Source organism: Phallusia mammillata, chromosome 7 (assembly GCF_965637545.1).
Source record: "Phallusia mammillata chromosome 7, kaPhaMamm4.hap1.1, whole genome shotgun sequence".
Classification (NCBI taxonomy): domain Eukaryota; kingdom Metazoa; phylum Chordata; class Ascidiacea; order Phlebobranchia; family Ascidiidae; genus Phallusia; species Phallusia mammillata.
The window spans coordinates 19417259-19444039 of record NC_137258.1 but is presented as its reverse complement, the minus strand read 5'-3'; the positions used below and the strand labels follow the sequence as shown (position 1 = coordinate 19444039).

Below are 26781 nucleotides of genomic sequence, written 5' to 3'. Positions count from 1 at the left end.
AGTAATTTGGGTGTTATTTTAGTTTAGTCCATTTGGCTAAATGTATGTAGTTTTTTTTTCACGGGGTTCGAACCCAGGACACTCCCGGGGACGAATCCCGATCAAGTTTTTTTTTATGTCTGTATGTGGGTCAGGCGCGCCAGACCATTCGGCCAAGTTCCTGCCCGTATGTAGTGTGTTTTTTTTTTTTTTTTTTTTTTCACGGGGTTCGAACCCAGGACTCTCCCGGGGACGAATCCCGATCAGGTTTTTTTATGTCTGTATATGGGTCAGGCGCGCCAGATCGTTCGGCTAAGTTCCTGCCCCCGTATGTAGTGTGTTACATTGACAACCCTATAAATAAATTGCAACAGCGCTGTACGTGTTTGTAATTTATTTGAAATAGTCCGCATGTAGCGCTAGAAAATACGTAACGCAACTAACCTTTCTGTGTGTTGTATTTTTGGCAATGGCTACAACTAGTGCTGCACTGCAGTTTTATAAGTCAGACAGGGCATTTCGGTCTGGCTTCGGGATTCAGTTTAAATAAAACCGATTTAAAAAAGACCTGACTTCACACAAGGCCTCACTGATACCGCATTGTCACCTAATTCGGACTGTATTTCGAAATAAATCTGATTTGGTTTCAGGCTTGTATTTTCGGATTTCATTCTGTTTGGCATAATTTCTCACGCCGACCTCACTACCAAAAGTTTGGGCCGGAACCGAAACATCGCCTAAACAACACATTCGATCAAATTGCTTAGGGCAACTAACTGAAACTTAAAATTCATCACTAGCAAGAGTACACCCGGTAAAACTTAAAAAATTGCTAATTTACCACAGTTTACTAGTTTAGCGTATTTCCGTTTACATCACTTGCAGTTACGTTGTATAACTTGCATGTTACATCAATGCAAGTTATTCCACCTGGTTCCATACTAAAGGTCGAAAAAAACGTAACGATAACGAATTTTTATGTACATGTTTGTATTATTCAGACGACAATATCACACACTAAAGGCAAAATGAATTAAACTTACAGTTATTGATAACCTATTGTCTTCCAACAAACAACTTTAAGTTCCTTAGAATTCTGTACTTGCACTTAGTGGCTGAAACATTAAAAACGTTTTTTCCTTCAGCGGTTTAGGAATTCTGTTCGAAATGTTTGCACAACTAACCACAAAGAGTGAGTAAAACGCCTTTACAAAGGTCTTTAGAGATCGGCAAGAATACCCACAAAAGCCATTGTTCTTCCAAATCCTTGCGTATTGGCACCACATGGCTGGTGGTGCAGAAACAAATGAAGTGAAGAATCCATGTTTTGATATTATGTAGTTGGTCATCCTGTAAGCAGTGTCGGGATTCAAATTTTTTGTCATCCGGTTCTATCACAAAAGTCATATTTTTCAGCAGGTTCTGTTACAAAATGTCATATTTCCATTGCTAACCGGTTCGCTGATCTCATAAAATTTTGTGAGACGGTTCTATCGAACCGGTGCAAATCGGCTGAATCCCACCACGGCCTGTAAGTAAGTATGGCGTCGGAATAATATAAAAAAACATTCATCAGAAATAAAAGTATTTTATGAAGAAAACTTATGTTATAGTGTAAACTGAAGTAGAAAACGAATATCTCGCGTAAGTATAACACTTGAACTTGTATAAAAGAGTACAATAAAGACAGTTAGGCGCAAGTTGTCACGCATTTTCGCACTAAGGTGGTAATAACAATCATTGTGGCATGTTTCTCTCAAGTGACCTTGTTTCAATTGTTAATGCTCAGTCGTGCGCAGCGATGCGGAACCACGTGTCCAAATGGCGCGAGGGATTTGATGCTTTCGGCAAGTTGTAAAACAAAACTAGTGATGTCTTGAAATAGTTGGAACTAGAGCAGCACAATGTTTAGAATGAAGCTTTTCGTCAAGGATAACACACCAATTAGTATTGTAGCAGTATTTCCAAAAAAGCTTGTGAGTAAGCAACTTTTTGTTGTTGTTAAATTGCATGAAAAGTTAATATTTTTTCATTGTTTGATTATAAACAGCATGTCAAGTGAATGAAACATGTTTACTTTAAACTATAACCCAGTGGTTTCCGATCAATTTAAAACTTTAGGGGAGGAATTTGCTTCAATTTGTACATGTAGTTTGTTAGACAATCAGCTCTGCGAATATAACCTGCGAACTAAAAAAAAACAATTTTAAATGATTTTTGTATGGTTTAGTTTTAGTATCTACTATATAGTCCCTTGGGAGGAATTAAAATGTTTCGAATTGTTAAGGGAGGAATTCGTCGATGAAGTTTGGTAACCACTGCAACTTATTTCGACAGCTCGTACGTATATGTAGCAAAACGGGCTATTGCAACGAAACGTCGTTAGTGCATTTGTAGCAAAATTTGTCTAACTTTAATTAAAGCCCAGTCTTTGGATATTTGTTTAATCGTAGTTGGTCGGTCGGCACATTCATGTTACATTTAATGTATGTCCCGTGTAGGCTGTGGATGCCTTACTCAAAAATTTTAGTGGAAAAGATTTAAAAGTCGTTAACCAACTACTCCCCAAAGGCGGTGGCGCCTAAATAATCGCTCTTTTCGTGTCTGAGCTCAAATACCTGAAATAGAATTTTTATCACAGACGAAGTTTGTGCCAAGGCTGGGGTTAAAGCCACGCCTTAAGAACGCCCACGGCGACCGTCCTGATTGGCTTGGTGCGGACTGCGTCACAAGTTCTTAAGTAAACCTTACCGAAGTCATTCGTGTCACTTGAAAAGCCTTAGGGAAATACGGATGTTTCAGGTTTGGGACTTTTCTAGCTAAACCAACCCGTGGGCACTCTGTCCGAACAATGCCTTTGGGGATTTTTACAACGTCCATAACGTTTAAAGTTTCTTACCCCAGTCGTCCGCCCACGGTTTTAGTGGATTTAGGTTGCGTGGGCCTGGGAACTTGTTCATTGAAGTTCATCCATGCCACAACTGCCCCACTGTTTAAATTGAATTGGGTTGAATAGATGGTTTTGGTTACTCGCTGCAATTCTCCTACGGTTTGCGCTGCAAATTAAATGGTTTGCTAATTATTCCAGTATAGCAAATGCAAATCTGGGTTGTGATGTTAAAACTGCATCGCTTGAAATTGGTTTTAAAAATTGTCCATATTTTGGCCAAAATGTCTAAAAAGCAACAAGTGACAACAAAAGGTTTAGGCCTGTTTGTTATTGGAACGTTATTATTAACCGATTTAAAAATGACTTTTGCACATTTTTAAACATATCTATGTAAATGTATACACAGCCAGGGTTTTTTTAAGGTTTGGTTTGGGTGACCGCTAAGTAGTTTTAAGAGACCGCAAGTGTTTAATTTAAATACCAAAAAATAGCCATATTTGCTTAAACGAATTATTTATTAGGCTACTGGCAGACCGCTGGAGAAATTTGTGGGACCGTTTCGGTAACACCTTAAAAAAACACTGTACACAGCTACAAGCTCTTATAACCATGTTTTGTGTATCAACATTCGATGTCCTGCAATGTTCGTGTATTGCCGTAGGTGAACATTCTCGGTGCACTACTGTTACTCGTTATTTCACAACTGTTTAAATCTCTGATTTTTTGCGTTGGTGATACAGACAAACAGAAAGCGCGCATTCAGTATTACTATTGTAACACGAAAAACACACCTGGCGTATAAAAATCTTGCTGAAGAATTAAACTCTTCGTTGATCCCGAAACCAGCATTGGCGTGTTGTAAATAAAAAAAGCGCTAAACTAATAAACTGTGCTAAAATAGGAACTTTAGTTTCAACAACAATTGTTTTGTTGTCCATGCTTCTTTGATGATAAAGCATTTTGTTGTTGCTCGGGAAGAGTTATTTCAGTGCGTCACGGTGGCTGAAACCGCGTCAGAGCCTGTCTAAACCTGGAATTCACGTCGTGTTTTGTAAACATCCAACATTCGGGTAGGCGACAACGTGATTGGTTCAATTTCTCACGTTTCCAATGCACGGCAATATGGAGAAACCGGTATCTGTGCCTCGCGTGTTTGCTTAGGCGAGAAGGACTAAGGGTTACGCGAGTCATTTCATTAGCAAACACTTCCTTTTAACGCTGTGACGTCAGCAGCCTGAGAATCTCGTTTAGCGAAAACAGAAGCTCGTCTATTTGTGGGACTGCGGACCCAACGCTTTATAAAGCCCTATAGGGGGCAGCAAAAATGAACGCAAAACAAGTTTATGGGAAATAAGGATAAGGACGAACCTTTAGAATATCTTAACCTGCCTTGGGAAAATATTTCTTCGTTTTTCCCAAACTATTTTGATTGGCGGACTATTTGTGAAATCGCAGTCGTGGCTCACTTGTGGCAAGCTTAAAATGTGGGCACATTTGCTTGTTTTTGTCAACTGTAATTTATTGCAGGAATTCATAGTAATCGTAGCAATCGTTCTCTGAAGTCGGGCAACCCTTTTTTCTTTTGTGAGTGATGCGACTATTCAAAAGCATTTCCTAACTCATTTGCATGCATTAAACATCCAACAAGCTTATATGGTGGTTTATGACACCCCGAAACCATTAAATCTGTGTTGGTATAATTTCCAAGCAAATCTGGACAATTCCCCTTGGTTAAATCTACATTCTGTACCACGCGACTTCCGCAAGTTTTCGTTGGCAGTATATAGACACCAAGCAACAATATCATACATATTGACTTGAAATACTCATCGGTTCACAATATATTATCAAGATGACTTTCACGTGTTATTGTTCAAACTTGGTACGGTTAAAGTCAAAACAGCGTCTGGTAAAAACTGAAACAAATTAGTGATCAAATATTATTTAAATATGTTTTGCCTTTAAGCCCTTGGGAAAGGTGCTACTTTCACATTTTGTTTTGAGCATCTTGTACAACCCTGCTTTTCGAATGTAAAAATATCCACATTAACATTTCTCTGTCATGTTAAACTTTTGCACACGTATTAACTATTTCGGTAGAATACATGCAGTGTGTATGTGTTGTGGTATGTATGATTTTCAGGGATCAAATTTCACTTACTGTATATAGCAGATTGGTTTCGTTAAATGCTTAGTAATAGGGACTTCCCAAAGTGGCGATATTAAATTCGTGACTCCTGTCACTTCTGTACATTTTCTAAAGCTTACAACCCGTCATAGATCATTATACTACAAGTAAAAGCCGGGTACTATGTCCGGATGCTGTTAACGTTAGTTACACTGCAAGACAATCTTAACTACGCATTCCATGAGCATACAGTGTCAGTTGATGTTTATTACATAATTATGCAACGCGTTTGGTTTGAGTAAAAATCGATTTTTTGTGCTTGACTTGAATTTCAGAAAAAGAGTTTTGTGTTACAGCAGTTTTTTTAAAGGCTCGGAAGTTTAATATAGCCAGCTAAGGACGTGTGTTTGTTGCATAATGAAGGAATCAGTGTGTTTTAGTTGCTTGAGAAAGGTTTCTAATTTTAGTGTGTCCAAATTGCGCACGGACTGACTTTTTAGTCAAATATCAGTTGTGTTTTGAGGCCAAACGAACCCAAAAGCGGCAACACACGTGAAAGGTGGTATAAAAACGGTAAATACACGGTTAATGGGAGTTTTTTTTAATTAGCAGTCTCACTAAATGGCACTGGCGTAATATCTCTTACCCTTACCTAAGGGGATTGATTCTTAGTCGATTCTAGGAACGCTGTAAGATACGCTTGAGTAAATAAATCGAGCCTAAGTCAACATTGTATTTATGCTTGTAACCACTGCGTTTTAAACTTGCTTTCGAAATTCGTTGTTGGTGCCCTGAAGTAGACGTTAGTTATAGGTTTTGTGCAAGTCAAACACATTTGAAGTTCAAGTGGTTAGAAATGAACTCCTGTGACTTTTAACGGTTTTTACTTGCCCTTGTGACAAAGAGATTCAAGTAGACTTAAAATGAGACAAAGTTCATGCGAAGTATTGTAGTCCAACGTGTGGAATTGCAGTGCTCTGTTTTCACAGAGAGCAAAATATACTGTGCAGACGGACATATAGTCTTTTTGTATCTTGTACCATAATCATTTGACAGAGTCAGGCCACGTAAATAGTTGTCTTATTTTTATGTAACTTTTTATTGTTGCACATAGGCTCACTATAGTTAGACAAAGTAAGATAAACGGACTAAACAAATTTTTCATCTTTTCCATTTTGTACGTGTTATGGTAAAGTTGGGAAATTACTGCGCCAGCAAACGAAAAATTAACATGGTTTAAAGTAAATGAATCCATTATAGCGGATTTTTTGCACCCAGCCCAACTCTCTGATTGATGGCTCATTTGCTTTTAAGCGTGATCACGTGATCAACTCACGTCTCAATGATGACCTTTACTCCAAGCAAATCGATATCATTTGCGTCATCACGGGTCAATGCTAAAAAAGTTTTATTTGAAACAACGTTGCTGCTTTCTAATGCACTTGCCGCCATTGTGGATTACGTCATGTGTTTATTGGGATGCGTGATTTTGCATCGTAGGAAATTGCGGACGTTTGTGGCAGGTTTTAAATGGTTGTGGTAAAATTTCTCAGTATCCTTGACATGGACACGAAACCTAATATGCTTATACTGCGGTGTGATATAAATACTTCGAAATGTTTAATAAACATGTGTTGTAAATTTCGGAAATGGTCTAGGCCAGGGGTTCTTAAACTGGGGGGCGCGACATTATTTTATTGCAATGCTTTAATCGACGACATTCAATCCTCAAACACGGTGTTTTAACCTTGCCGCCGCTATTTGTCTAATTGGTTGAAAAATAAATACTAGTCATTAGTCAATACATCAATAAAAAGCAAATGATCATCTGTCAGTTAGCTAACCATCAAAATGCCAAGTCGTTCGGTTATTAATTGAGTCACATTGGCAATTGTTTAAGCTTAAAGACAAGATGTGCATTAAAAAGAGAAAGTACATGGAGGAGTATTTGCAGTATGGTTTTACTCAGCTGCAGTAAATGGTCAAGCTGTGCCACAGTGTGTAATATGTTTTGAAAATTTGAGCAATGATGCACTGCGGCCAAGTCGTTTGAAACGCCATCTTGAAACAAAGCACTTTGGACTGAAAGACAAACCATTAGCGTATTTTCAAGCCAAAAGGGACTCTTTTGAGAAAATGAGAATTGCAGGAGAGGAGAACTTTCGCCAATCGTCATCTGGTGAAGTAGTAGAAGCGTCGTTTGAAATTGCTTACATGATTGCCCTGGCAAAGAAACCCCACAATATTGGGGAAACTTTAATTAAACCATGTATTCTAAAGGCAGCCGGTCTTGTGTTAGGGGACACAAACCGCAAGAAGCTGGCAAAAATTTCTTTATCAGATTCTACAATTAAAGCTCGTATCGATGAAATTGCAGAGGATATTGAAGTTCAAGTTCTTGAGAAGATTCACGCGTCACCATACTTTGCTATTCAATGTGACGAGACCACCGATGTTGCCCAATTGTCTCAGCTAATGGTTTACGTTCACTATGTCGGAACTACCACGATTGAGGAGGAAATGTTGCTGTGTAAACCGCTGGGAACAACTGCTAAAGCAGAAGATGTGTATGAAAAAGTTGCCTTTTACTTTGGTCACAATTCCCTGAAATGGGACAAACTGGTAGGTGTTTGCACTGATGGTGTGCCTGCAATGCTTGGTTCGCGAAATGGGTTTATTACAAGAATGAAGCGAAACAACCCAAACATTGTTGGCACTCACTGCGTGATCCACCGAGAAGCTTTAGCATCGAAGACTCTACCTGCTGCATTAAACAACAAGTTGGCAACTGTCATAATGATTGTTAACTTCGTCAAAGCAAGTGCTGTAAACTCGAGATTGTTTGCTAAGCTGTGCAATGATTTGGAATCCGATCACAACGGCTCTGCTGTTTCATACTGCCGTTCGTTGGTTATCGAAAGGGAATATGCTAACTCCTGTGTATGAAATGAGAGGAGAAGTAAAGCTATTTCTCGAAGATCAGGGGAAACAGGATCTCTTGGTTTTATTTACAGAGGGGTTTCAATTGTCATTGGCATATCTGGTTGATGTTTTTGAAGCGCTTAATGTCCTCAACCGGACCCTGCAAGGCAAAAACACAACGAGAATAGAAAGTTTTGATGCCATACGTGCTTTTATAGCGAAGCTAGGGCTGTGGCATTGTCGAGTTCAGCAGGGAAATGCTGCATCATTCGCAAACCTATATGCAGCCCTTGAACAAAATAGTGTTACCCTGGAGGGCGAGCTTAAAAAGGAGATTGAAGCGCATCTTCAGATTTTAAAAGAGGAATTTGAACGGTACTTTCCGGAACTTACCATCATGGAATTGTCGGATTGGAAACTGACTCGAAATCCCTTTCGCCTCAGTGAAGACCTTGTTTGTGAAAGTTTGCAAGAAGAATTTTTGGATTTAAAATACAATTCCACAGCAAAGGATGACTTTGAAGCAATGCCTCTCACTGATTTTTGGGCAAAATATGCGTGCGTTTATAACAATGTTGGTAACGTAGCTCTGCGCACCCTCCTTCCGTTTTCAGCAACGTATTTGTGTGAAACTGGTTTTTCTACACTTGTTAGTGTGAAGACAAAGGCTCGAAACAAACTTGACTGTGAAGCTGACCTACGATGTGCTTTGAGTTCAACGAAACCAAGAATTAAACAACTGGTTTCAAAAAAACAACCTCATCTTCTCATTAATAATTTTAAGTAACCGATGTTAATAATAAACAAAAATGATACCTTTTTGACTTGAATTTATTCAGAGGGGGCGTGAGATTTAATAAAAAGTTTCAAGGGGGGCGCGACCCAAAAAGTTTAAGAACCCCTGGTCTAGGCCCTTTGTTTTAAGAATTCTTACATTCAAAATAGCTGATTTGACGTTTATCAAGCAAATTAAATGACACGCTTAGTTTCCTTAGCATTCTAATGGCTATTGCTATTCAACAGCGTTCTCGGTATGGAAAGATGTGAAATCGGCAGACACATTTCAAACCACTAATGGGGTTGTTTTATCTGGAGCTTAGCTCCGGTTGTTTTGTTATTTTCCATTTCTACTTTGGTTTGGTTGCTTATTTCTGAAGCTACATATAGCAGGTAGTTTTCTTTATAGTCGATGAAACTCAACCAGTAGGAACTGGTTTGGCTAAGGATTTAATCTCAGTAGGTGGACATCTTCTTCCTTGTGGAAAAAACGTGTCCCCATGTCCTTAAATTTAGTAACGAGAATCGTGAGCAATTTATAAAGCGGAACCAACACAATAGCTTGTGAGTTCTGATAAGAAGGTATAACTTCCTCGAAACAGTAGGTATAATCATAATAGGTTTAAGACAGGGGTTCTTAACCAGGGGCATGTGTATCCCTTGGGGGTACAGAGCACCAAAGCAGTGGGTATGAAATGCAGGGTGAAATTATATAATTTGGCATATTTGTTAAGAATGCGTTGGCCATTGTAGACAGGGGGTACGAGAAAATTTCATGAAAGCTTAAAGGGTACGAGCGCTAAAAAGGTTAAGAAACACTGGTTTAAGAGATGTGTACATAAATGTCTAACTTCCTTCAACTCAAAAGTGCGTGTGACATACAGATGACTTTGCCAGTTAGCGTGAAATTTTTTTGATGGGATTTACTGGTTAAAAATGTCAAAATTAACCAGGCAATCTGACGCTTTTGTGGTTTCCAATCTTCTAAAAAAAACAAGTTGCTGGTGCCTAATGTCTCATCATGCGTTTTTTACGTGGGTGTCAAAGTGCTATTTTCGGTCATTTCGGGTACGTCACGTATTGAAAAGTCGTCACGGAATACGCGCGTGACTAAAATAGTTCTCCCAGCGGTACACGTGACCTTCGTTAAGTCGCGCGAAGGGGATTGCCCTGAAAGCTTACAATAATTCAGATCTTTCAAGTTTTTTCATCATATTCATCATGTTATCACGAGTTTTTGTGACATTTCATAATGTGGTGTTAATGTGCGGCAAATGCCAGCTAACGTTTCAAAGGCCAGCTGTCAGATAATTTAGTTTGTGTGTCGGGGATTTAAGCAAGTTTATTGCAAATCTGTGTAGGACAGTGCTTCATTCCATAAGCTTCCAGCTACGGGCAGTTGATGGGAACGTCTTCAGAAAAGATCTGCTTTAATGCAATATGTCTATGTTGCGTTGAAAGTTACATAGTTACGTTTTTCTGAAAAAGATTTGTTGTGTGAAAAATGCCATTTAAAGATAAAGAGGTGTCTAGGCAAACAATAAAATATCTTGTTCGTAGGTGAGCAATTATCTCACAAGGGATAAAACGGTTCTTTCCATCGTACCTCGATTCTACCATGCCGACCTGGACTCTACCATATACGAGTAAAGGCTTACACGGAAAAAACGGTTAATTGTTTTTCAGACACAAGTTAGGGCCCATCGTTGTACGTCGCCTTGGCCGCACAGCAAGCTAGTCCTTCAGGCAAGCCGCAATGAGCAACCATATATACTGTTGATATATATGTTTACTGCTTACGGTTTCAAAAAGCACGTGTTTCAACGTTGGAGTGGAGTTTCCATGTAAATTTTTGGCTGTGTACCAAAATTAGGGCCAAAAATACAGTAAAGTTAATTTGGCGTGCTGGGCGTCAGCAGCTTTCCCACCGAGTTTCACAGAGGGTGGGTACAAAGACCATTTGTGAAGAGCTTAGAGCAACATGACATGCAGCAAAAAGACTGATGTAGGATTTGTATCAATTGGTTTTAGATCAACGTTTTTACGTGTATAGGAAATGTCATTTTATAAGGTTCTTGGAATCCACTTGAAACAATATTTGAATTTGTTGAATTTGCAATTAGGCTATGTGTATGGCGTGTGGTTTTAGCCAGTCTGAGTAGTTATGTGATTAACATGAGTGTATGATGTTACAAGCACATTTGTCGAAATTATTTACCAACGTTTTAGGAGATTTTTATATTCCCTTCTCGTCAATTGATAGTGACGTTCTTGTATGTCGTAATATTGTGCCACAAATTGTTTTTCAAGTCGCGGGCTGCTATTTTGAAGTCATGTCTTAGAAATTTTACGCTTCAGTCGGTGATTATAATACTGTGAGTTTATTTGTTGTTTAGATTCACTAAAAACAATTAGCCACTCGAACAAATGTAGATGAAATTGAAGAAGCCATCAATCGTGATTTAGGCAATGTATGTCTATTAAGGTTGTAAGGGCGCCTCATTGACGCAATGCGCTTTTAAACCCCGCTTTTATGGTTCATAGAGAACCTTTTGGACGTAATTGTAATTTATAACTCGGTATACGTGGTGGTTTGAACGTAGTTGCGTATCTTGTACGGAACTTGTCAACAAGATTGGTGTGGATTAATTACCGAGTTATTAATTACTAAGGTGATGTTACCTACACAGTCGTGTGTGCCAAAATAGGTCATAATCTTTTTTAGGTTATTCGTTGTTAGTTAGCGATTGAAAATTATAAGTTAGGCTGATTAAAAATAAGGAGTTTCCATGCCAAAAAGAAGTATTTGACTTGCCAACCATCGACATCTGAAGTGATAGTCATAACATGAAATGAGATCTTGGTATCTTCCCTTTTTAGAAACAAAACTCTGGTTTTGTGAACGATTTCACGATTCTTAGAATAACCTATTGTATGTCAAAAATGTTTTGGAGTGAGAAAGGTCACACGGGTTCTTGGAATAACTTTTGAACATTTATTTTAAACTTCTCCTTTCCCAGCAGCCAGTTTAAACAGAAATGAGTGGGCAGTTGCTTTTTGTTAGGTGTTCCCAGCCTTGGTTGTGTTCATTGCTTAATTTTGTAAAAATAAACGAAATTGAAAACTAGGCAGACCTAACAATAGCTTCTGCCCACGCATTCCTGTTTGTGGAGTAATAGGATCCACCTTTCCTTAAATAGGTGCATCAAATGTGTATGTTTACCCACAATTGAAAGAATGTCACAATTCAAGAAAACGCTTTCAGGGCATTTCGAACTATCTTAATCAGAAAATTACTCAACAAACATTCATTAGGGCATTTGACCAAGGGCGCTTTTACCTGTTTCAAATTAAATTGCTTCAGAAACGGGTATTTCACTTTAGTCATAAGTAAGTTGCGTAGACTTGTACGTGTTTCGGTGTCGTTAGTTGCGAGGCGTTACTTACGCACATGAGCCACAGGGTTTCCGAGACTTACTAATGCGAAAGGTTGCATCAAGTTCCTTTGAACTAAAGCGCCCACAATAGCAAACCAGAGTAGTAATTTGACCGGACTCGTTGGTGGGTCCAGGTTCAGTCTTATGTTTGAAAAAAATGGCTTATAATTCGGGCCAGTCTCGATCGGCATAAATTTTACCAAATTTCGGGCTTTGTTGAAAAAGATGGGTTTGTGTTTTAGGCTTGTACTTTCGGGTTCGGGGTATAGTTATACTATTTTGCACCAAACAGATCGGTACCACAATTTGGCTTAGCTTTTGGCCCTGGTTTCAAGTTTGGCTGCCTTCTGCTTTGTTATTCTTTGCATTTTTTCGGACAATGCCTTTTGCACGCAATTTTCTGACTAACTATGCGGCATCGATTAATCACAAAAGCACTGGAAAGTTTAATAGGTTATTGTGTGGGAGGCACGTGGTTCCGGAATTAATACGAAGGGATAAAGGATTTGGTCCTAAAGGAAACTCTCCAACAAAATTGATTAAGTTACGATATTCCCCTCTAACGCGCATCGTTTGAAAAAGCAGTTGCTGGCGACAACAGTGAAAAAATGACTTTAGCTTCCTTTAACTGGCTCTGCTTTTTGTTGCCTACTTCAGTTGAAGGTTGGTCTGCATCTGTAGAGTCGGTTAAGGGTATCGACATTAATACCGTGCTCTGTATTCCATTTAACAGAAACAACAATGAATGAAAGAGCTTGTTACATTTTTACCCGCGAGTAATCGACTGTTTGCCTGTTGTTTTGTTTGTAAGTTTGTTTAAGAACGTGCTCTGTAAAGTAGTTTCATCTGTAGTTAAATGCAACACGTTCAATTTAGCTATTTAATTTTGCGTTTAGAAATGAACTTAGGACACCTTGAAAAACTTAGCTTAGGAATCTTTGGGTATTGCCTTGAAACGATTTCATTTGCTTAAGACGACCCAAGTATCAAGGTTTTTTTTATAACCCGTGGCTGGTTTTTCACATTAAATTTCAAAAAAATATTTGCATTTATTTGCTTGGCTGCGACAATTCGACCTTGTGTTAACCCATGGGTGTCGTGTCTTTCTTCGAGTCGCTCCTAATCAAGTCATGAAATATTTACACCCCTTTCTTTAATGACGGAGAGGAAGATTACCGACTTGCACGTCAAAATATAAAAGAAAAGGTATGAACAGAGACCTACAGTTGAACTGCAGAATTCACATCTTGGAAGAGTTTTGTGGATAGAAGCCGTCACTTAACAACGTCGTTCTAATGCTGTGATAGCCGAAAAGGTCAGCTCCGTAAACGCAAATCTTTTTGGTTGGTGTCCTTAGTCCAGTTTGTAAAGCATTATAATCAATGCATTTCAAACTATTTTCAAACATTACTTTAGGATTTTAGGTTGAAAACATTTTAAATTTTAGCGGACCGCTCTTTTCAGTTTGACGCTGCACGAACGTGCGTGAGTCGATATAATATAGAGGCGTGACATGGTATCGAGATGCGATCCAAGTGCAAGATGGAGTTTCAATTATTGATGTCAGCGTCAGACAAACTCCCAGTTGCCTGAAGACAATCAATATTCAATTTAGGCAGACGACGACCCCTCCCCGGGTTTGTCACTTGGTTCTTTACCGGAAGTCCAAGTCGCCTGGTTGCAACCATCGAAAATTAGTTACCACTGAAAGCAGGTGAAGGCAAATGTAGTTTAAAGTTACCAGGATTTGGATTATTTTGAAACCATTGCGAGGAAAAGGTCTATTTAGTTCGGAAGGTCTAAGCCCAGCAATAAGTAAGTCAATGCATTTAAATTTTTATCTCAATTAACCAAAGTTGTATATGCTATTAGTTACTCGTTAAACGTTAAACCGCGTTAAACGTCCGGTAGTACTTGGCGGGAGCTATTGTCAAGTTGTACAACTTTGGTATGTTTGTACGTTTTTTGGTTAGTCACTGTCCTGTGAGACTTTTTAAGTGTGCCGGTAAAAACTTTCATTGTATGCTTAGATAATGGGGTAAAAAACGCGAGTGTATATTAGATCTCTTTTTTCTTTATGTTACCGCAAAATTGTCTAGCTCTAGCCGATCAAGCTCAATTTCTAGTTAATCTGTTTTTTGTGTGTTTTACCTTGCAAAGTGTGACGTCAACAATAGCAACGTAAAATGTTCGGGATTTGCTTAGTTGGTATACTGTACACCCGCAACCTACACAGAACGAGTTAAAAAATAAATTGAACAATGCGCTTTGGGCAGTTTCACTCTCGCTATAGGGCATACGAAGGGCATAAACCAAATTCCTTTTAAAGTTATGAATCATCATAACAATTCATTTTAAGTGGATAAATTTAATTTAATTGGGATGCGAAGAGTGTGATGTTTGTCACTGGAATTTCCACCACCGACTGGTGAAGTAATCGATAACGTCGTACCAACTTAAGATTACTCCGGGGGGAATTAATTCATTTCCCCGAGGAGCGCGTACGTCCACACTCGGACCAATCTGCTTTACATACCGACCTTTCCAGTGCGCTCCACTTCGTTGTAAACATGCAAGAGTCAGCATGGTTTGTTAGGTGTTGTTAAAGGTGAGGCTTTAGATTATAAAATATAGAATTTTGCTTGGTTGTGAAATCGTTTAAATGTACAATACACCTGTTTCTAACAGAATTATTGCTCTAATCTTGACTACATTCCCAAGACTGTTCCTTGAAGTTTGACAGTGTAAGTTATGCTTTGCCGTGTTTTGAACTTAAAATTGTGGCGTTAAATGTTTAGCATTTGATCAGTCGGCAACCTTTTTGGCACTGCGGACCGGTTTTGAAACTAAAATTTTATCGCGGACCGGTCTTCAAAAAACTACAAATATATAGCTATAAAAATGCTTAAATTAGTTTATCATGCCCGGGATACATGGGCAAAATGTTTTATAGCATTTAACCTGAAAAACTATACGGCCCGGTAACGAACTCCTCGCGGACCGGGACCGGTACCGGGCCGCGGACCGGCGGTTGCCGACCACTGAACTAGAACATTCCTTGCAATACAGTTCAAAAAAACTTTTTGTACATCAGCTGTTAAGGTCGCATGCAGTATAGTCTTCACCGTTACTGACACCATTTGTCAGCTGTTTGCAAGTATTGAGTAGTCTTCCTGCCTACTTTAAATAAGTAGTCGCATTTCGACTGTTTCTGACTACCGTGCAACATGATACGACTTACAACCGGGTGCAGCAATTAACGTCGTTTTTCCTATTTTAGAGTTACTTGTCGAGTTAAACATGAATATAGGATATAGGTCTGTTTTTGCAACCGTTTTCATTGTGATTGGGTGTTCCGATTTAGTGGCAACGCAAAATGTTAGAGGTAAGTGGAATGTTATTATTTGATTTTTTAAATTATCGTCTCTTCAGTCTAGGATATTTGGCACGTAAACCGTTGGTTGAAAAAATGTCTGTAAACTCTTGTTTACAAAAGCTGCCAAAAAGGAGGTATACTTTGAACCGGCCACTCAAGGGCGGTACCTCTAAATTTTCTAATTTAATCTGCAGAAGTTGCAGGACTCAACTGCACCCTGACAAATGAGACATTATTCGCTTACACTGGCTGGCCAGGAGTGATCACATGTCACGATTTCGCTTCAGTTGCTTATGACGTGTATGATCACGACTACGAAGACATAAGTTCAATCCGAGTTCAGGTATCTATAAAAAAGCGATACATTTTATAATTGCTGTGGTTTGGCTCTTTTAACAAAGACATTTTGATGGAACATACTTGATGTTATTGAACTAAGAACAACGCGTTAGGAACATATGGTTTTTGCTAGTCTTTTTTTCTCTTTGACGCTGGCTTGTTCCACCTATTTGGTCATGAAAAAAGTGCTTTAAACTGGTCAAATTTACACACGTGATATTTTTTTTTGATAAATAAAGTTGACCCAGCTAGTCATCCGCTGGCCCAGAAAAGGTGTTAAAAACGACTATTAATTCGAACGAAAATGACACAAGAGACTTTATTTTAATTCGGCCGAAACCGAACATTCGGCGGTTTTGCCGAATAAATTTGACCGAATCAACCCAAATTTATGACGTCACCCGAACTCGTGTGCTACGCGTTTGACACGAAAACATAAGTTTTTCTACCAGGCAAACAGTTCAGAATAATTGTGTTTTGTCGTACTTTTAGTTCTTTGGAGTTAAACATTTCCTCAGGCATGCTTGCCAGCCTGCCAATGAGTTAATGACTTGTTGTCGTGACTTGTAATGAGTTAATGACAACAATAATACATTAAAATATATAATACTTGACGCGATTTTAGTTCAGGCGTAGTTTGAAAGATTGTGTGATACCTCATACGCTGAAGTGACACGTTTTACGCTTTAAATTTGTGCTCGTAAAAGATTCGGTTTCGGCCGAATCGCAACAAAATATTCGGCCGAAATCAAATATTTGTAAAAATGGCCGATTCGGTCGAATAAAGTCGGCAAAACGAATATTCGGTACATCTCTAAATTTAATCGCATAATGCAAAGTCTGGAAAACATGTACAAGAAACAGAGTCAACATAGTTTAGTAAATCAAAACGTTTTAACCTCACTTTTACCATTGAATGAAGTTTAAAACCAAGCATTTGAAACTAATAAAAGCAGTTAAAAAAGAGAAACGGCGCGAATGGCAAATATTTTACTTACAATTTTCTCTTTACTTGTAGTGTTTAGTGACGGAAATCGCCACAGGACAAGTTCTATTAAACGTTACTGAGCTTTATGATGATTTACCTCTGTATACATTCACACCTGATCTCTTCGCAGACGATGTTTACTTCGTCGATATTGTGGTAAGTTACTCAATGAGATCTGTAAATTTTGTAGGATAAAAAATATTCCCAGTTTTGTGGTTAACTGCATTGCAAAATTGTTGGGCATTTTTGCACTTTCCAAATCTATTCAGTCATATTGAAAATGCAACTGTTAGAAGTATAGGTAACTTGTATAAGAAGTAGAAATAAAAAACTAAAAGAAACTTACGTTTGCTAAAAAGAACCTTAGTATGCTTCATAGTACGCCAGGCCCATTAAATACGTCATACCTTATCAGCCGGTCTCTAAGCATGCCCGCGTAGCATGGCGTAGGGTAGAAAAATCTAGCATGTGGGATTCGAGCCCACGACATGAGCCTTTCCTGGACTCGCGCTCTTCCAACTGAGTTACACAGGCTGAGTGGTGTACCCGTCGAAATTCGAGTCCCAGGCACCGTTGCTTACGTTATGTGCTACACATCTTTTGGTTTATCTGATGTACTTAATCATTTTAACCTGTGCAGACAAAAATTGTGTTTACATTTGTCAGTTTACTATTTTTCATCCTACTTTCTGTGTACTTATTCATGTGCATATAACTCACAATGAATATTTTTGTGATGAAAGACTCCAGACCACAACGACTGTAGATCACATCGTTTAACTTTCAACGTCACCGACAGCCCATACCCCACCTGTGACGACGCAGTACAAGGGATGAGACATACCAGTGTCAAAAGATTTGCTGATCTACCGTACATCGGAGTTTGCAACTGTAAGTCTAAACAAAATTAAGTAATCAACTAAATAATGTTAAAAGTCAGTAAATGATAAGCTGCAGACGGTACACACTGTTTCGACCCATGTAGTGTTTCGGCTACGGCGCTCCGCAGTATGTTGGGAGTAGCAGGCTATAAAACAGGGGTGTGCAACAGGCGGCCCGGGGGCCACAATCTCGCCCACCAAGCTATTTAGTGTGGCCCTCACCAACACACTGATTCAGAGGAAAAATGCACTTCTTCTGGAATTCAGCATAAGTTTTCACTAGTTTTTGGTAAATCTCTTAAGTTGCTCTACTATACGTAACAAGTATGAGCTAAATCAGTGTTTTCCGACCGGTGGGCCATACAACAGTTTGTCAGTACTTTATGACCGAATGTGACGTAATAATCCTCTCTGTCTAGCAAACAATTATTTTGTTGTGAATGCCAGTGTTGCGGCGAAACTCTAAAAATGTAAACAAATGTATTGATTCTTTGGAAAAAAAAATTATTGTGTACATGAAAAAAATTGTATGGCCCTCGCTTGATGTCCGAAACTGGTTATATGGCACATCGACGAAAAGTGCTGCACACTCCTGCTATAAAACCATGTCTCACCTATTCTGTTCGATGCCACAATAATGGTCTTCTGGCAAAAGTATTGTTTTACCGACGTTTCGTTGATCAGCATTATAACGACATACGGGCGAAAAACGCAAATACCGACAGGATAAACGGAAAGAATAAACAAGTCAAGAACTGTTTAGGTCTTTAGCAACTGCCTGTAGCGAGCAGAGAGCAGCACATCCGTATTAATGTTCATGATGTCGCACGATTGGTGAATGTTTCATGACTCGATAAAAAAATTTTATGGTCCGATTCCCGAACTACCAGAGATGCTGCGTCAAAAAACATTGTGCGGCCTTGTCATGTTGTGTGATTGGCAAAATTAAACGTTGTGCTCTTTGGCATAAAAATACATTCTTTTATAAGATAATTATATTTGAATAAGGAACTGATGATTATATTTAAGCGGAATGTGTAACTTATTCCTTAATCTGAATCTGACTGATTATGTTTTAACCATGAAATTTATCCACTATTGGTTTAACAGTCTTTAAAAAAATCCTTTTCAGCACCCCGTGATTCCGAGGTACAAATTCGTTTGAACAATCAGATGCACAACTACACAGTGCAATGGTTTTACAACTGTTCGACTACACCAAACGACACCACAATTCGACCTGCTCAAAGCAGCACAGACTTTGATCAGGTTTTACATTAGTTTGTTTTTGTTTGATCGTACAACTCACTAATGAAGCGACAGAAACAAATCTTTTTGTGATTTAAGTAATAGGTTTATAGGGGTAACCTTAAAACAGATATGTAGGATTCCAGCGTTAAACAAACTTTGGGATAAATGTGGACTTTTAAACCTGTAAGAAAAATGTTGGGAATCCCTACTTGTGTTGTCAACAACAAGTGCTAACTTGTACATTGCTAAACAAACAACCAAAATCAACGTGAAATGTCCTTGTTGACATTTAGTTCCTCTCTTGTAATGCCAGTGTTTTAATTTTCCAAAGTTTGCACATGTAATGTCCCCATGCATTAATGACATGTTTAGCACATAACAGTATGTTTGCAAGTTGCAATGACCATAGTTTTCGAAATCCAATGTCAGCACTGAGAAAAGAAACTTTTTAAAACCATTTTTACCTTTTTCAAGATCAGTTTTTCATCTGTGACTTATCGACATCCTGGGATATACACATGTGCTGTAACATACAAGGGGAGAACTCAATATATCGTACATCATGAGGTTTGCGTTCAAGGTAAGGACCAAAACACAAAACAGGTCAATGCAATGTGTCTGATATAACTTTAGTCAAAATCCTATTAAATGGCAAGTAAGCTGCAGACAGTCCACACTGTTTCAACCTACAAGGTCTCATCGCTGCAGCTGGTGAAAAGACATAGACCGGATATTCTGACCAATTTGTTGTGACCGGCTTAAAAGTCATTTTTAACAAATGGTTTTCGATAATGTTGTACCATAGAATACTAAACATGTTTTGTACATGAAGATAATCGTTACAACGAATTCAAAATGCATATAGCCTATCATATAACATTTCATGTGGAATAACGGTGAAAAGTTTATTTTCCAAAGGTCCAAAATTTTCCTGAGACGCCTATACAATTAAATTCTGGTGCTTGCAGGAAAAAGAGCATCTGATATACCGAGCATTAAGTGCAGAAGAACTGCTGTAACAGTGAACAAGTTGTTTGGAAACGTTACCTTGGAATGTAACAGCACTTTTGGAGCGGGTACAATATCAACCCTAACCCGTGCCAGCTGGTATAAGGTAACCAACGTCAGAAAATGTAGTTTTGTTCTTGTATTCTTAACGAAAATATATTCTTAATGAAAACGTTTTGTCACACTTAAGTTGATGAAGATACTGCAAGTGTTTAATATGGACATGTATCTACACTCATTTTTAAATTTTGCATAATTGTTACAGTTAAACTGCTGGTAAATCCCACTTTAGCTACGAACTAGTCTTTGGGATTGTATTTGAATTTGTTTACGTGATGGTGACTTTTACATTATTTGCTCTAGTAACCCACATGCCCCCAAAGGTGATCTAATAAAGTCGGCTATGATTATCACAAATGGTACAACACTGTACACAGATCTGTTTGTAACTCCCAGGGGAAATGTAATGCCCCAAATAAATGTAACAAGCCATAAGCTTCATTCTTAAACGTTTATGCACATGCTTACACCACCATCAGTTATTTTTACATCTTTTGAGGGAGCCATTCTACTCCTTATTTAGTTTCATTTTAGCGTGATTGCACAAATTAAGTCGTAGAATTGTGTTTCTTTTTTTGCATTTACTTCATAATGGAACTTTAGAATTATTCTCATTAGTACGTTCAGTAGACTATAGGTTTAGTAGACCGTTTTAGTTTAACAACTAACAGGTCATCATTTCCTTCCATTGTCAGGTGGACTCAAACTTTGAATGCTTCCTTTTCAAGAACGGATTTCGCAATGCGGAAAACGGTTCAAGACATTCCTGTACCAGGTATGCTGCCAGATATAAATTGTCACTACCAAGTTCACAAAGCGCGTAAAATACTATTTAAAGTAAGACCTAAAAAGTAATGCAACAACATAGCAGATGCAACAACACATTCGTTACCTTTCAAATCATTTTTATCTTTTTTTTAATGCCAGCAACCATTTTTGTTTCGCGGGGTGGGAGGCATGTCCACCCAGACCCCACAAGGATTTGCGCCCGTGAGTACAGTTTTTTTTTTAATCAGAGCTTTAAGAGGCCTGGATGCAACCACTTGCTACGGACAGCCGGTTTCAGAAGACATTCTTGTACAGGGCAATCACCTGGTGCTTAGACTTCATCTAGTGTAAGTTGTGGTTAATCAATCGTGTTTCAATGGAAGAGATATAAAAAAAACTTAAGTTGTTTTAAATAATAAACCATACGCAAGCAGTTGTCGGAACGGTAATCCAACGACCAACCCCCATACTGACATAAAGGTAAAACAGCATTTATTGTCCAAATTCAAACTTGTAATTACATTTTCCTATTCTGCCTATACATGTATTTGCTACATATTTTATATTTACATTTAACTTGTAATATCAGGTCCATTTGCCATTTTTTTCGTAGTTTGGTAAATGATCTCTCAAACAGTGACCCAAACGAAGCAGTTTTATACTTTACGTATCAACGCCACTTATGTAACTTAAACCGTCAGCTTTTTTACATACTTACTCTACAAAAATTAGTTTATGTTGTTGGTTTTTGTAAATTGTTTTATACTGTTGGTAGATTTCCTTAAAATACCCGTTTTTTGCAGAAATATTTACCCTGACGATCTGGGGACGTACACCTTAATCGTACGAAATCCTACGGGCCTTAATTCAACAGAAAGTGTCACAATTGTTTTCGACACCTCCAGCGACGGGTTCCGAGCGCAGGCATGGGGTATCGGATTAGGAGTGGGAATCGCTCTTTTCCTCCTCTTCATTCTCCTCCTACTTCTCATTTTTCGGTTTTATGTTGCTGTCTATTGGAAGATCTTGTTTGGAAGCTATGACATAGGTAAGCTCCTACTATTTTGCCAACAGCTCCCTTTGTTTTTAGGTGATAACAAGTATACGATCTTTGAATCCGTGTTCTTTTTTCTGTAAATTTGGGAACTGCAAAAGCAAAAGTGCATTTTTACCAGTTTTAAGCGTGGAATTTTAAGCAGTACAAACTACTGTATGTGTAACCTAGATCCAATCGAGCCCTTCACCATCGTGCACTTCATCTACCTATAAATCTAATACAACTCAACTCAAAGCATCAGAGCAAGGTTGTTGGGGTAAAATCAGTCTTTTTTGATGCAGACGACAAGCATTACGGTGCTTTCCTATCTTACCACTTCTCCAAGGAGATTGACGTATTTGCTCAGCAACAGGCACGTGATACGTGTGCGGCAGCGCGTGACCAGCTTCAGAATCTCGGATTCAGTACTTACGATGAACACAGGGACGGCAGTGATGGATGTAAGTGCAAGGGAATAAAAAATACCCAATTTACCTCTAGCCTATTGTTGGCTGTACATTAATTTAAAATGTTGTTTTTTTCTGATCCCTGTATAAATGGATTCATCTTAGTAATTTTTTTCTTGGTAACTGAGGCATCCTACGCACATTTTTTTTATTAAATAAATCAAATATATTTCAGTCCGTGCTGCCAATGCGATAAACGTGATGAAAAAGTGTCACCGTGTTGTCATAATTCTGTCCAATGAATACGTCCGAGACAACTGGAGTGTTTTCCAATTACAACAAGTAGGATTTTTTTACTGTTTCTGAATTTTCGCAGGCCTTCGTTTTCTAACATTGTTCTATTTTAGGGTTTTATAACCATGATTGAATCTGGTTCAAAGATGGTTTTTGTGCTGGTTCCTGGCATGAAGGAGTATATCAACCAGCATGCTGACACTGACGATACCTACCGTATGATAAAGAGAGCTACCAAGGTAAAACAGTATTACAGATAGGTCCATGTGCGTCGAAAAAATATCAGTTTAATGTGTTTTTAAAACAAGGCAAAAAGATTCTGTTTGGTATTGCCCACACCAAAGGCTGCACAAGCTGAGGCCGTTAACATGTGTATTAAAACATATGTACTGACGGCCACAAAATGATCAAAATTTTTTGGCCAGACGTTTTACTTAAAACACTGTTCTGAATAAACTTTATGTGGCTGAAAAGCAACACACAACATAACAATATAGATCAAGAACGTTTGCCTAATCATTTATGGATAAAGTGAGAAATTGGTCTAACTTTTAGGCACCAGCAGATGGGATATTATGAGATGAATCATTTTTCTTTACATGAGTAATTTTGTATAATTGCGTAAATTGTAGTTTTTGCTATTTAATTCCAAAAATATTAGTTTTTTGTAAACAGAACTTTTTTGTAAAACCTTAAACGCCAATATTTGGATATTTTGGTTGTGGCCTCGTTTGAATTAAATATTTTACAGATCAACTACGCCATCACGTGGCCATGCAAGAGTTGCTGTGGAGATCGTTTTAAGCTCGAAATGCAACGAGCAATGCCAAAACTACGGCGAGGAGAGTCCAGAGTGGGCAACGGAAATCATCCGAACGGTGTTGATCGCGTTCTGAGCAACACCACTGCTTTCACTGACATTAGCAATGGTGAGGCAATATAACTTTATTAGGAACAGCTGTGTTACGATCAATACCTCGGTCTTCACGAAAGTTCATAATACAGCTTGATATAAAAAAGTGTGAAATACAAAAGGCAAAAAAAGTTGATGGTTATACAACACAGTACATGCACCGGGCCAACTAACGGCGTTAAACGTTAACGGCGTTAAATCACTGGTGTACTGTGATTTATATATGAATGTGCCGTTACCGTTGGTCTTCTGGACGCTTCAGGGCTGATCCCAGTTGTAAAGTAATGTTCATCTTAACTGGTTATACAACATTTTATAAATATTTAATTTTTTAATCGCCAGTTGTTTACGATTTTAAAGTTTAGTTTTTTTCGGTCGGATTAGAGACGTCAGCAGGCCGTTCTTCTGTGAACCCTGTTGCAAAAAAATCGTTTATTAATTATTTTTTTCTGTAGGTCCAGAACCATCAAGTGTATGAAATCATTACAACTCTTCCAAATGCCAAACAAACCAATTCATACAAATGTCGGTTTTTAAATGATTTCTTAAACCTATGAATTGAGATGTGGATTGACCTGTCGTAAAGTCAAGCAACTTGCCTACACTGCATTGGCGAACTTTAAGTGGCAATTTTAGTTCTTGTTGACTTTCATCTTGGCTTATGATGGACGTTCATCTTGGCTTATAAACCTTTCTGGCGTTGTAAATAAGCTGATAGTGTAAAGAGACAAGTAATGCACCAAGCAAAGTTAAACTTTACACTTGTGTTTAATGTAGATGTTTAACAGTTGCATGGTGCAACCAATTTAATGGCCACGTTTCTGCGGCTTTAGTTTGTAACGCCTTATTCTTCACCAAGATAATAATAAACTGTTTTTTGTTTCTTTTTTGCACTTACTTGTTTGAAATCATTGTTTTTAACGTGGTTTTCAACCGGCTGGCCTTTTTTATTGCCAAGATCTGAAATGGAAACTTACTTCGCACATTTTGTTAGACCTATGACACAATCATCAACAGTTTAAGGGTAATATATGAAATTGATGTCGACCACAATAATGAACATGTTTAAACAATTCTGCAAAATATCTTTCTGCATACGAATGAAACAGTTGTGCGGACAACAACCAACCATCTCGTTATCATTACAGTTCATGTTTCTTCAATGCAGTTTTGTTTTTGTAACTTAGTTAAAATATTAACTCTGCCACTGCCAAAACTAAAATCATCTTACGCAATTAGTCTGCGGGCTTCGCTTTGGGCTCGATACTTTTGCTTCAGATCTGCCAATGCAGTAAAATATCTTGCGTGTGTTTGCTGTATTGTACCATCTATAATCGGTTGTGTTAAAGTTTGCAACATCTGGAAAGTGCAAATATTTGTGTTACGCCGCAAAAAGTTCAACTTACAATTTTTAGTTTATGCTTTGTTGTTCTTCAATGACGTAAATAATTTCCATTTTGTACCTCTTTCCTTGTTTTCAAGAATTTTGTGTTTTATTTGTTAGAAACAAAGAGCTGAAATTTTCACTTTGGGTTTATGAAATAAAAATTTGGATATGAAAAAATGATGAGTCATACGTGACTGTACACATTCGTTTTTGGAGTTTTGCATTGTGGAACAATTTTGCTTACTTCATTGCAGAAAAAAATGCTAAATTTCCAACTCTGCGTGCGACTGGGAAATGTCACAGGAAAACACCACGAATAAATGCAAATTTACATACACAATGCAAGATACATGACTGGCTGTTTCCTTAATTCACAGAAGGAATTCCACCAATTAGGAGTTGTTCGGTAACTGATGGTCCCTAATTCAATTGCGGAATTTTTATTTCTTGCCGGGAAAAACAATACGACTGCATATGGTTTGTTAATTGTTCGTCTGGTCTGCAAAGCCGGTTGATTAATATTAAAAAAAAACATATATGCCATTCAAAAATCCCTGCAAATGGAAATTTCCGTTTCGACAACCATTGGGAATAATTCTGCAGCGTCAAGCCACGCGGGAACCACCGATGTTACGTCACGCAAACTGGGTCACGTAACAGGGTTCCTGACGTCATTACATTTTTTTATCGAAAATTCAAATGCAAATCTTTTACGTTTACTTTTGGAACAATTTGCACTAAAGAGGTTAAATTGCGTTAAAATACATACACTTTACACCTTTTTTCATAAAAGTAATTTATTTATTTATTTGTAAATGAACTAAGCAAATAGCTAATCAAATAGCTAAACATTTCCATTGCCTTTATTTGAATTTAACTTCGGCTTTTAGTTCGAGAATATCGTTGTGTATCGGAAGATTAACGTTACACATTACTTGCAATACATTAATCGTGTAAAGTCTTAAATTTCTTAAGAATTCTTAAGAGTTAAAGCCCTAAATGTCTTTCGAATTAAAGTTCTAAATGATCCACGGAAAATTGATTAGCAATGTAACAGTGAAGCCATTCCGAAACTACAACGACCTAAAACCTTGTGCGATAGTGAAAATAAGAAATATGAGCTTAATACATACTCTTAGACCTGAAGCGAAACCCACTGGGACAGCGAGGCATTGTTTTGCTGCTCGAAGCATTCGAAGGTACTTTATGGCCAGGAAATTGGTACGCGAGGGCTTGAATATCACAGGACCACTTGGGCACAATTACACTCTTTCGTGCTTACCACAAGCATATCGCCATTGCATGCAGTATCAGCTAGAAGCCTGTTTGAATACACCCTGTATTCTATGAAGAACAGACTGAACGATTCTAAAATTGTGCTTGTTGCAAAGTAGAACCGTTCCTATGAACATTTGTGGAAAATTTTATAGTCATAGCTAGAAGTAATCGAAAAATCTGATTCAGGAAAGGGGGCGTATGTCAACGTCACAAATGATGCCGGGTTTTTAAAGTCTGTTTTGCATAACTTCGCCTTTTTTGGCATTTGTCCTGTTTTGATAAACGTCGTAGGGCTTACTTAAGGAGAGAAACTGGTCAAGGACTTTTCATTTTTGAACTGTGGTCCACCTAACGGAGTCGGATGTGCTTACAGTGCTGAGGGTTGCACAGATTTTGGAAGACTTGAAAACGTAAGTAACCTCTAGTGCAGGGGTGGGCAACCGCAGGCGGCCCTTCATTAAAGGTTGTGCGGCCCGCAGAGACACTTGGATTTCAAAGGTATTGACGAACGAGCCCAATTATTACATATTTTTGAGCTGATTAATGCGCCTGATGCTAGTTTTCTGCGATCTGGCAAAACGTGGCTAGAATCAAACACGAATTATACTTGCAGTTGAGCATATTTGGTAAGAAACAAAGCAAAATCACTTTGTGTCATGCAC

At 38.2% G+C, this 26781-nt stretch overlaps 3 protein-coding genes across 7 annotated transcripts; all 3 read left to right on the top strand.

Annotated features, from left to right (window-relative positions):
* Nucleotides 1–1829: 1829 nt before the first annotated feature.
* On the top strand, nt 1830–7945 carry LOC145237963 (protein FAM200C-like). Of its 5 annotated transcripts, none has more exons than XM_080100975.1 (3): nt 1830–1955; nt 2267–2319; nt 3391–7945. In XM_080100975.1, the coding sequence occupies exon 3, from the start codon at nt 7134–7136 to the stop codon at nt 7941–7943; it is 810 nt and encodes a 269-aa protein (XP_079957101.1). In that variant the 5' UTR covers nt 1830–1955; nt 2267–2319; nt 3391–7133; the 3' UTR covers nt 7944–7945. The 5 variants fall into 5 exon arrangements, with proteins under 5 accessions (XP_079957101.1, XP_079957099.1, XP_079957100.1 ...); XM_080100973.1 differs by having other exon boundaries at nt 2621–7945; XM_080100974.1 differs by having other exon boundaries at nt 2267–2781.
* Nucleotides 7945–8706, top strand: LOC145239068 (zinc finger BED domain-containing protein 5-like). Its single transcript, XM_080102354.1, has one exon. It carries the CDS (start codon nt 7945–7947, stop codon nt 8704–8706), a length of 762 nt encoding a protein of 253 aa, XP_079958480.1.
* Nucleotides 8707–15331: 6625 nt separating this feature from the next.
* Nucleotides 15332–24987, top strand: LOC145237962 (uncharacterized). Its single transcript, XM_080100971.1, has 15 exons — nt 15332–15518; nt 15704–15852; nt 16867–16992; nt 17580–17727; nt 18850–18986; nt 19443–19548; nt 19937–20082; nt 20732–20811; nt 21053–21151; nt 21608–21852; nt 22143–22301; nt 22483–22589; nt 22655–22780; nt 23293–23470; nt 23910–24987. The coding sequence occupies exons 1-15, from the start codon at nt 15434–15436 to the stop codon at nt 23930–23932; spliced, it is 1914 nt and encodes a 637-aa protein (XP_079957097.1). The 5' UTR covers nt 15332–15433; the 3' UTR covers nt 23933–24987.
* Nucleotides 24988–26781: the final 1794 nt, after the last annotated feature.